Raw genomic sequence first — 12,315 nt, forward strand, 5'->3', positions numbered from 1 at the left:
TCATCAAAATCAAAATTTAGCTTGGCTCAATATATTTCCATCCCTAATTACGTACTTGTACGACATCCATCATCTATGAATTATTGAGTACAATAGTAGTACTAATGAATCTTAAGTCATGCAATGTGTATTTGTCAATGAACAAGTATGTATGCACTTAGACATTCCAAATTTTATTCTTATTCAACAAATACGAAAAAGATAGTTTAATTAGAAAAGAATATGCGCTAAAGTTTCAAATCGAGTTAATAGTCTAAATCGTCCCTAAAAGATACCCTGATTTTCATTTTCGTCCTTGAAAGATAAATTTAATCAAAATTGTTCTCGAAAGATTTAAAATTAATCACGTTAGTCCTTCCGTCTATTCTGTCACTAACAACATTAATTTTGCTGACCTGACACGTTAGTTTTTTTTGTCATTTTGGTCATGGGCTGTTAAGCCCAAAAAACAGAAACAGAATCCTAACTACCCAGAACCCGACCCACCCGTACCCGCCCCAAAAATCCCTCACCAACCCGTCTGAGTAGCTTTGAGCCTCCATTTCTGTCCCGCTGCAACACAACCCCCATAATGGTGGTTCTTCAAGCATTCCTTCATCATCCTTAGTTGGCAAGCCATCACATCTTTGAGCTGTTCTCCATTCGATAGCAGGTATTATGTTCGATAACTGGTCGTTTGCTCCAGTCCCCTCTTAACCGAGGATTCAGGTGAAGAATCTTCGGAGGATCTTCCCCTTCAACTGACTTTAGTCCTTGTAACTTAACCATGAACTGTGAAACTGCAACCAATCCATCACTTTTTCTCAACTTTTCAAGCTTAGGAACATATTCCTTATGAGCAAAATGGGTTGTCCCCACCACATGAATTGAGGAACATGCTGCTCGCCCTGCAAGGTAGAAACATCAAGCCATCTCTCTTCTGCAATTCATCCCTAGTCATTGATATCCAAGAAGGACAGGACTCAGACTTTCCTTCAATGATAAATTTCTCTCCGGACTCCACGTCATCAGCTGTGTCTAATTCTCCTCAAGCTTTCAGCCCCAATGTCTATGCCTCATCTGCCATTCTCTCAAGCACAGATAAATTGTTTGTCCTATTCATTTGCTGCATGATTCTTCCAGTAATTCTGCCATACATCTGAAGAACACGTTCCACGGATTCACCACCATGTTCTTCCTCCTTTAGTGAAACTTTGTTGGGTCTCAAGGGAGCATCCTTCTCCGTGCTATCCTCTAGCCTCCGGTAAAGTGAATCTCGATAAACAAAACTAACAAAAGGCTTGCTCAACTCTGAACCTTCTGAGCCACCAACAACAGCGGCTCAAAGAAAACCTCTTCGAAATGGAAGGTTCAGTTTTCTGCCTCTTCATAGTCTTCAAAATCAACAAACCAAAGAAAAAACGATACAATCTACACTACAACAAGTTATCAACTACAACAATACCCTACACTGCAGATGTTTTATGCGAATAAAACCATAAAGAACTACATCAATGTGAGGAAGCACACAAACGGCAACAAAGTTGTAATTTTGAAAGCAAACTCCCAAGTCCAAAATTTTCGCTAAAAGCGACAGGACAACGAATTGGATTGGGGGTAGAAAGCGAGCACTATACCTTTGATGCGGTGGTGGCAGCAGCTGTAGAGAAGGGGATCTAAGACACTTGATAGGTGGTGGAGGTTGGCGTTCAGGCAAGGCGTGGTATCTCTGCAACATCCGGCAACGACGGCGGTGGTTATGGAGACGGTACGCAGTGTGAAGCTTGAAGAACCACCATTGCGGGGGTTGTGTTGCAGCGGGACAGGAATGGAGGCTCGAAGTTATTCAGATGAGTTGAGGAGGGATTTTCGGGGCGGGTACGGGTGGGTCGGGTTTTGGGTAGTTAGGGTTCTGTTTCTGTTTTTGTTTTTTGGGCTTAACAGCCCATGACCAAAAAGACAAAAAATATTAACGTGCCACGTCAGCAACATTAATGTTGTTAGTGACAAAATAGATGGAGGGACTAACGTGATTAATTTTAAATCTTTTGAGAACGATTTTGATTAAATTTATCTTTCGGGGATAAAAATAGAGATCGGGGTATCTTTCAGAGACGATGTTGACTATTAACTCGTTTCAAATCCATTGATTGCTTCCCTATAGTTTATTACATTTTTTATTCTCACAGAATTTTTTAGTCTTGTATACCAAAAATTAATTTATCACAAATTAGATTTAAATTTTAAAATTTGTCACTAATTAATAAATTACTACAGTATAATATGTGGAATAAATCTTTAACACTTTATCTATTGTATTATATAAAATTCAAGTTTTTTAACTTAATGATAAAGCTGACGTGATATGCTTCTAAGAGTATTTTTAATTTATTTCTTTTAACTCATTAAATATAATTCATTACGATGGCTTAATTATATCAATTAATTGATTTGATTAGATATTTAAGTATCACACAATTTAGTATTATGTATATCAATTAATTGAATATAATTATTAGAGTATAATTAGAATCAACTAGATAAATTAACATTATTCAACATATCTGAATATGTATTATAAGATATTACGTGTTTATTATTTTGATTCTCTTATCACATATAAATATCATTCTATATTGTATCATTCTACACAACTTGAATACTCACAAATATTTTTTCTATTGTTCTCTCTTCCCTTTTCTAACATGGTATTAGAACCATGGTATCCTTCTTGAGAAGGATAAGTTGATTTTCTTCTGGTGAAATCACCATACTTTTCTTTCATACCATTTTTTTCTTCTCTTTTGTCAATGCTTTGATATTTTTCTGACCTCACCGATTAGCTCATTCACTACTTACTTATTCTCATGGAGAAACCATATGTTTTTCGTCACCTTACTATAGTTTGTCATCTCTTCACACTTTGTCACTTTTCAACAGTTTTCCGGTAGTTCGCCATCTTTTCAGCAGTTTTTCGGCAGTTAGCCACTATTGCGGCAGTTCCGTCTGCGCTTTTTTTTTGCCAAATTTGTTTACATTTCCTTCCAACAGTTCCGTCTGCATTTCCTTGTGGCAGTTCCATCTGCGTTTTTTTGTGGCAGTTTCGTCTGCACTTGCTTCCGGCCGTTCCGTCTGCACTTCCTTCCAACAGTTTTGTCTGTACTTTCTTCAGGCAATTCTGTCTACACCCATTCTATTAGTTTATGCATTTTTTATTTAAGGAGGGATGTTAGAGTATAATTAGGATCAATTAGATTAATTAGCATTATTTAACATATCGGACTATTTATTATAGGATATGACGTCTTTATTATTTTGATTCTCTTAACACCTATAAATCCCCTTTTATATGGTATCATTCTACACAACTTAAATACAAACAAACCTTTTCTCTACTACTCTCTCTTACCCTTTCTAAGAATAATAAATACAATTTAATTTAGTTAGAAGTTCATTATTTTATAGTCTTCTAGATATATATAAACATGATAGAATAAAATTGTAAAAATAATTTTTTTTATCATTTTAGATATTTTACCTCTTTTTTTTTCTCTTTACATGTAATTTTATTTTGCATTAACTTTGTTTATTTAATAATGAAATATACTCATGTTAATTCTATCATATAATAGTTTATTTTTCTCCTATGTATTTTGTTTTGTATAGTTACTATTGATTCTACTGATTTTGTTTTCTTGAATTGTTTTTTATTTTTTTTATTACTTGATAATTTAAATAAAAAAACAAAGAAAGGAAAAAATGATGGCCAAAGACAGAGGCTAGAAGGCTAAAGCAGCAACATCATTATTCAGCATTATTATTATTAATACGAACTTTATTATTTCTTTTCTGACATTCTTTAATATGAACTTCATTTCTTTTTCTTTATTATTATTAATACTTTTATTATTTTCTTCTCTAATTATAAATCTCCTTCTAATAATTCTTTGATAGAATATTTTTTTGGTCTAATAATTTTTTTTTCCATTTTTTTGTCAAAAATAATTTATATTAAAAAAAAGAAGATACAAATTAAATTTCAAAATTCAAATTGAAATGAGATATGCAAAAGGTAACTATTGAATTCATTTTGTAGATTTAAACTCTTTTTATTATCGTCATTAAAAATTTCAAATACTATTATAAAATTCTAGATATTTTTTATCTTATTATTCTTAAATTATATATTATACCGTATATTTGAAAAGTTTCATCTTTTTTGAAATAAGTGTGACATTATATATTTTTTTGGATACAAAGGGAATAATGAAGTTGAAGTTAGTAACAAAATTAATTATATAATAAGATACAAATTTTTAGAATTTCTAGCACAATTGACAAATTTTTAGTTTTAAAATAATTTTTTACTTTATTTTTTATCTTTTATTTGATTTTTTTATAATTTTTTATTAATTTTTTATTTAATTATGATTGTAATAATTCATCACAAATTTGTATTTTGTAGAAAAAATTTATCAATTATAAAATACAGAAGACTTAACAAAAAAAATTTTAAAAATATTGATTAATCACAAAATAAAAAAATATGAATTGTGCTTTAATTATGTTATAAAATATAAATTAGGGCTATTTAAAATTAGTTTTTTACGTTAACTTAAATTATAATAAGGTAAAAAAATTGTATATAATAATTTAATTTAATTATTTATTCTATCAAAATTATTATTTATTATATCTCATTTATTTTTATTTATTGGTGATCTTTAATTGTCTATTTTAAATAAAAATTTGAATGAATTGAATTGATTTTTTTAATTAGTAATATAATTATTGTGATATTTTCTTTGCTCAATAATATTTTTTAATTTATTTAATCTAATTAATAATTTTTTTTATTTTATGTTAATTTAACTAATTAAAGTTTATAAATTTCAGTTATTTTAATTCTTGCAATTTTTTATTTTAATAATGTATTTCAATTAATGCATTAATATAATTTTAATATTTATATGTCATTAATCATAAAAATCTCATTTTAAAGTGACATTTTATTCCCAATATATATATATATATTTAGTTATAGAAAATTTACTATTTTTTTATACAATTATATTAGATATATTTATATTCAATTTATTTGATAACTTAATTAGAATTAATTATATTCTAATTAAATTAAAAATTTAAATTAAGATTATGGTAGACTAATTATATTATTATTAATTAATTATATTAAAAGACTAAGATTATGATAGATTATTATTATTTTATTACTTTTTATTTTGAAATTAATTCAGATATTTAGTTTTTATTATTATTATTTTTATTTTTTTAATTTATATATTTATTCCCATAAATCTTGCTAAATTAAATAAGGTACTGTATATCTTCTTTTTATTCCTCTTTTATATACACATAAAATTTATTAAATTATTTATTTTCCGTCTAATAATTTTGTTTCTCTTCTATTTATATTTTTCCCCTCAATATTTCATTAATTTTTATTTTTCTAAATTTTACTTCAATTTATGTATTTGTTCTTATTACACCTAATATTTTTTATTTATGTGTAATATACATTCTTATATATGTTATAGAAATATGAGTTGATTCTATTAACTTGCCAAATTTTTTTAAAAAAATCTAAAGCTAAAGCACAAAAATATATTTATATATATTTTATTTTTTAACTAAAAAATATAATATTTTTTGTCATATTTGTTTGAAATCATAAGTTAAATATGAATATTAATTTTTGAAATAGAATAAATATATTTTAATTTTTTTCATCTAAAAATAATATTCTATCAATGTTATAATTATTTAGATAGATAAGTAATAGTGAATATAGAATTATTAAAGATAGATAGAACTAAGTACATTTTTTATTGAAAATATGAATTTAAAAATATTATATTCAATTTTCAATAGTCAACTTCTTATTGAAACATTGTATGTTCAAAAGATTTTTGAAGAAATAAAATAATTTTAGGTATATATTTTTTTGTAAAATTTTAATTAATTCAAGATATTTATTGTCGTTGATTAAAAAAAGTAAATTGAAATAATAATTTAATATTTTTATACTCTTAAAATATTATTTATTTATTTTTTAGCATTTTTTATCATCGAATGATGATATTAATATAATTTAATTTGATCATCATTTGATTGAATAAAAATTCTATTTTAAGTTTAATTATTCTGTTGGTCCCTATACTTTTTTCCCTTTAATTGGGTCCCTATACCAATTTTTTTTTCAATTGAGTCCCTATACTTTTTTTTCCTTTTATTTGAGTCCCTGCACTAATTTTTTTTTAGTTGAGTCCCTATATAATTAAGCCAATTACTACTAAGAGGGACCTAATTGAAAAAAAAATTGGTGTAGGGACCCAATTAAAAGAAAAAAAAGTATAGGGACCTAATTGAAAATTTCGTAAAATTATAGAGACCAACAAAGTAATTAAATCTCTATTTTATCTGAAAATTTTAGAATTTTTCAACCTCAAGATCATCTATGTTAAATCATTAAAAAATATAACTGAGAGCGCGGAAGCGTCCCTTCATTCGAGAGCATGATTGAGATCAGAGAGCTTGGCTCTTGTGGTTCTTTGATCTTCGTTAACCAAAACCTTCTGTATCCTGATAGGGTCTAATTACAACTCCACTATGGAAAAAGAGCTACGGAGATGAGTTTGATGTATTGGAGACTAAAATCTTAAAGTCATTATTTATATTTGAGTGTGATACTCATTAAATCGTAAAACTCAAATAAAATAGTATCTATGGTTTTAATCTCATTTATCCAAATAAAAAATAATAATGACTTATTTAATTCAATATTTATGACAATAAATGAGATCAACGTTATATAAGTCATTTAATGTGAAACTACTTAATTTACGATTATAATTAATATATGTATTACCCATAAATATTTTAAGAAATAATAATTTTCTAACAATCTTCCACTTGGGTTATACATATATATTTTTCTGAAATAATCACATCTTATAAATTTTATGCGCACATCTGAATGTTATTTCCCTGATTACTTTAATAATTTGGCCTGTCTCATATATTAGTTATGAAATTACTACAACTTGTATTACATTAGTGTCACAACGAAACTACGATGATCGCCATACTAAAATACTCAACCACATAAATCAAATTTGGATGAGAAAATTTAGAAATTATATGCAAAAATGATCTCATGTATGCCTATTTTTAACTGGTTCAACTTGAATCAAAATTTTATTTTATTCGGTGACAGACTCAGATGAAACTGCAACGGTAACGTCTGGGCTCATAGCGAAGAGAAGAACTTAATAGACTCAAAGAGAGAGAGAAAAGAAGAGAGAGAAATTTACCTAGAAAAAAGGGACTCGGCAGGAGAAAGGTGGCGATAGCCTCAACAACGACGGTAATAGGATAAGCAGCAATGGCGACATGAGCTGTGAAGGAAGATGAGAGCTGTGAAGAGGTAGGCGGTGATGGGCTTAGCAACAATGATGACCGGAGCTATGAGATTTTTTGTGAAGAAGGCGAGAAGAAGAAGACTTTGGGTGAGGATGACTGAATTTCTCTTACATGGCTATAAAGTATGAAATGAAGCTGTGAATCACTGAATCTATGATGTGAAGCAAATCCTAATTCCTAAAAAGTGTTATATATATATATATATATATATATATATATATATATATATATATATATATATATATATATATATATATATATGGGGCGGGTACACCCTAAACCCGACCATGGATTATATGTGTGTTTCATATGTTTCATATGATAAATTATATAAATTTTTGTGTGTTTTATATGTTTGAGATAGATTATATAATTTTTTTTAATACATAAATTTTGATTTTGAGCATATAATTTTGTTTAGGTTAACAAATACATACATTTCAATTTTAAGTATATATATATTCTAGCAAAATGTGATAATGTAAAAAAAAGGTTTTAAAATAGAAAAGAATAAGAGAGATTTTGAGAAGACTTAAAGGAGAGAGATAATTTTATTGACAAAATTTTTAAGAAGAAAAGATACGATTACTAATTTTTTGTTTGTCAATTACATTTCTATTAAAATTAATAGTATCAAAAAATATTTCAAATTTAATATTATCAAGAAAAAGTTAAAAAAAATTATATAAGGACTAATTTGATTTTTTTTTTAAATTTTAGGAATGAAAATGACTTATGTCTGAACTTTCAAGGAATATTTTGATTAAAAATAATTTTTTTACATGTCAAGTGACACGTGGCATCACTGACTTGACACGTGGCGTGCCACGTGTCACTGACATGACACGTCAACCAATCATCTCGTGACACGTGGCATCAATCACCACGTCATCATCCAACTGACGGAAAGACTAACGTGACCAAGTTGTGTATCTTTCGGGGACGATTTCGATTAACTTTATCTTTCGAGAACCAAAATGGAGATCGGAATATCTTTTAGGGACGATTTTGAGTATTAACTCTTTTCAACTTCTGTTTATCAGGAAAAAGGTAAACAACTTCAAAAACACCATTTTTCTCATCAATTGGTGAAAAAGCATCTCTAGCAATATCTCACATCATAGTTTTTCCTTTATTGTATTGTGAAATTTTTCTTGAAAGAAGACGAAAATTAGTGTACACAAATACTAAATTTTCTGCATGTTTAAACTTCAACATGTTTCTTTTTAGGGAATGGATAAAAGTGTTCCAATTCCTTTCACAATAAGATGAAGATGGTTACCCTAATAGCCTAAGAGCAATTGGTCGAAAAAATTTTGCTTTTACCACCATGAATTAGCCACCAAAATTTTGTATCGGCTATGCCTCTATCATTTAAGGAGTCATAATCATCCGTGTCTGAGCCGTGTTCGAACAATTTTTTTAATTTTTTGGATATGACATATTTGGATAAAGGAGACACGCTTGTCGAACGATTGTCTTTGTGCGTCATATCTAAAATATGTTCAACATGCAAACACGACAACTAAATAAAATGTCTATACTTCATAGCATTTAACACTATTAAAAATATCAAAATCTTTTAATTTTTATACAAAACTTCCATTTTTAACATGTGCGGATTCTATATGTTAAAAAAATTTAATGAGACAAACAATTTTTTTTGTTTTTTCTTAAAAATATTAAAAATATAAAGAATTTTTCTTAAAAAGTATTAAAAATATAAATAATTTTGTCTTCTAAAACAATAAACTTTTATTTTTACTCCTATAACTGCAAATCAAATATGAACACAAATATATACTTCCAAATTAATTATATTACATTAATACAAAAAACAATCATTAATTCCTCATGGTATAAAAAAATATTTAGTGTTTACAAAAGACATTAATTATTCTATTATGTCATATTTAATTACATTATCAGTATATCAAATTAAACTCTTAAAAAATATATGGTAATTAATTTTTAGCATTAATAAATATTTCTCCCAATAAACAAATTTGTGTGTATGTTCTTTCTGTATTTCTGCCAGACGAAGGGGAAAAAAAAGAAAAGAAGAAAAGTAACATTTTGTGTATCTGAATAGTGAATTCTGAAACCTGGGTTAGAACTTGGAAGGTACAGTGGTAGATTACACTCTCCCTAAACTGTAAATCACCAACTAAATATCTAACTCTCTGTGACTCTGTCCTTCTCACTTCTCATTACTTTTCTTCTCACCATCGTTATCACTCACTCTCACTTCACTCTTCACACTTATTTCCACGCTCACACCTAAAAAACCGTCTTTTTCCGTTTTTCACTCTCTCACTCATCTCAATACCCTCCTCACTCCCCTCTCCCCTCTCCACTCTCACAATTTCTCAAAATTCTGCATCCCAAAATTAAAGCTCCGATCTTTCTCATCTGGGCACCACTAAAGTTTTCATCTTTCTGGATTTACTCATCTGGGTCTTCTTCTTCTGCTGAATTCCAGTTTCAACAACATGATTCGCTCCAACAGCAACCATATGCACGCCAACACCGATTCCGATGTAACAAGCTACGACCCATCAACGCCAAGATCACCAAAACGTGCCGTTTACTACGTTCAGAGTCCTTCAAGGGACTCACACGACGATGGTGACAAATCTTCAACCAACCATGCCACAACGCCAGCATATAACAGTCCCACTGATTCACCTTCACACCACTCCTATGGCCACCATTCCAGGGAATCCTCTGCAAGCAGGGTTTCTGGCTCTTACAACTCTTCTTGGGGGAGGCGATGGAACAGGAAACGTGGAAGTGGCTATAATAAAGGGTGGCCTGAGGGCAAGGTGATTGAAGACGAAGGGTATTATGGTGATTTCCACAGCGGGAATGAAGGGCTTGCTAGGAGGACTCAGGTGTTCTTTGCTGTGGTTGGATTTGTTGTGATCTTCAGTGTTTTCTGTTTGATCATTTGGGGTGCTAGCAGACCTTATAAACCAAAGATCATTGTTAAGGTACATTAAATTATTGTTGTGTTGGGACAGATTGATTTTTTTAATTTAAGAAATTGCCACTTGTGTCATTTTTCTAATTAATAATGAGTGAATATTCACATTAGTACTTTTTCTAGAGTTTGGACATGATTTCGGTTTGTCAGAGTTTAATATAAAGATTATAACATCAATTTGGTCTTTCAGTGTTTAAAATAAACATTGATTTAGTTCCATGGATATGGTTGTGTGTTCAAATTGATGGTCATTTTATAACATGTAAAGAATCTCCGAAGGACTTATTGCATTTCTTTTTGAAGTAGCAAATTGAATCTTAGACTCTGAAATAAATGAAATGGTGAATTCTTTGATGGTATATAATAGTAGTTTTTATTTAATTTTTTATATGGTTAGCAGTAAATAATTGTAATGAATTTGAGATTGTAAGTCCACATAGATTTAGCTGTTCTTGTGTGCTGTGATTTGAGCTGAGGAGCATGATATATAGTTAAGGTCATGTTAGGCAACTATTATCAAAATTAAAATAAAAATAAATTATAGAACGGTGTATAAACTTTTTAGATTGGGTCTATGTCCTCTGTTTATGCACTCTGCACATTTTGATTAGATAGGACAAAGATTGTTTCACTCACTAATGATGATTACAATAAGGATTTTCTTGCATGTTGGTTATTGTAATCCTGTGCCATGTGAAGTTTGAAAGTCCCATTTTTGTTACAAGAATAGGTGTCTACTACCATGCTTTCAATATTCATCTCTTTTTCTTTTCATTCAATTCTGCCAGAGTTTGATAGTACATAACTTCAACATTGGAGGAGGAGCAGACCTCACAGGAGTCCTGACCAAGATGCTAACAGTAAATTGTTCATTCAAAATGACAGTGCATAACCCTGCAACGTTTTTCGGCATTCATGTTAGTTCCAAGTCAGCAAACCTCATGTATTCTGAGATTTCAGTTGCAACTGGAGAGGTAAGAACCCTTTTAACACTAATCTTCGACATAGAAGGATATGTTATGTTATCGTTGACCAACATTTTTAGATGTTAATTCCATATTCACCTGTATCTTGCTGCAGTTGAAGAAATACTACCAGCAGAGAAAGAGTCGGCGGACGGTGTATATGAATATGAAAGGAGACAAGGTTCCTCTATATGGAGCTGGGGCAAGCTTATCCGATTCAGCTGTTGACCGAAAAATACCAATGCGGCTTGTCTTTGAGGTTAAATCAAAAGGGAATGTTGTTGGGAAGTTGGTGAAATCTAAGCATAGACAACAGATTTCTTGCTCGGTTGTTCTTGATTCTGAAAGCAGCAAACCTTTCATACTTAAAGAGAATGCATGTTCATACTCATGAGAGGTTTTGATCCAGCAACAGCAACAATAACTGGCTCCTTGTGTTTCAGATGGCTTGAGTTTTCCATCCGATAACTAGACGTGTGAAAAGTTACAAATTGTGCTTGCCTGGTTAAGGCTTATTGAGTTCAAGTAGCTTGTAGTAGAAATCTGTGAAAAAATGGTGATTTTTCTAGAATAATCAAGGCCTAAAATTTTCATACTAGTTGCAAAGTTTAAGAAGTATCATTTTTGGATTATTTTTTTTAAACGTAATTTCTGCTATTGATATTGGTTGGTTTTGCCATCTGGCTCAGATATTCTGGAAATAATGCTATAAACTTGGAATAATTTTGTTCTCCAATTCATCGACTTTAATTATTTGCCATTCCAAACATTCTACAAGTCTTTTTAAGTATCAACACGTTACCGGGCAAAAGCAAGCAATAATGCAATGACAATTTTCCCTTTCATTATAAGTGATGATTATTGTCACGGTTTTGGACATGGATATATTCCAACATTATCATGTCAGCACTTTTACTTACTCAATTTCTCAAGTTAAGAACA

General features: G+C 29.7%; 1 protein-coding gene across 1 annotated transcript; it reads left to right on the forward strand.

Moving 5' to 3' along the window:
- The first annotated feature begins 9,714 nt into the window (after nucleotides 1–9,714).
- LOC130979854 (NDR1/HIN1-like protein 1) lies at nucleotides 9,715–12,079 on the forward strand. The gene is made up of 3 exons (XM_057903399.1): nucleotides 9,715–10,415; nucleotides 11,197–11,382; nucleotides 11,489–12,079. The coding sequence occupies exons 1-3, from the start codon at nucleotides 9,915–9,917 to the stop codon at nucleotides 11,765–11,767; spliced, it is 966 nt and encodes a 321-aa protein (XP_057759382.1). The 5' UTR covers nucleotides 9,715–9,914; the 3' UTR covers nucleotides 11,768–12,079.
- The last annotated feature ends 236 nt before the right edge of the window (nucleotides 12,080–12,315 follow it).

This window comes from Arachis stenosperma, chromosome 5 (genome assembly GCF_014773155.1).
Source record: "Arachis stenosperma cultivar V10309 chromosome 5, arast.V10309.gnm1.PFL2, whole genome shotgun sequence".
Classification (NCBI taxonomy): Eukaryota; Viridiplantae; Streptophyta; class Magnoliopsida; order Fabales; family Fabaceae; genus Arachis; species Arachis stenosperma.

Coding starts and splice junctions, on each gene's coding strand:
- LOC130979854 (XM_057903399.1), top strand. CDS start 9,915: ATGATTCGCTCCAACAGCAACCATATGCACGCCAACACCGATTCCGAT. Junction 10,416..11,196: donor AACCAAAGATCATTGTTAAG/GTACATTAAATT, acceptor CAATTCTGCCAG/AGTTTGATAGTACATAACTT. Junction 11,383..11,488: donor TTTCAGTTGCAACTGGAGAG/GTAAGAACCCTT, acceptor ATCTTGCTGCAG/TTGAAGAAATACTACCAGCA.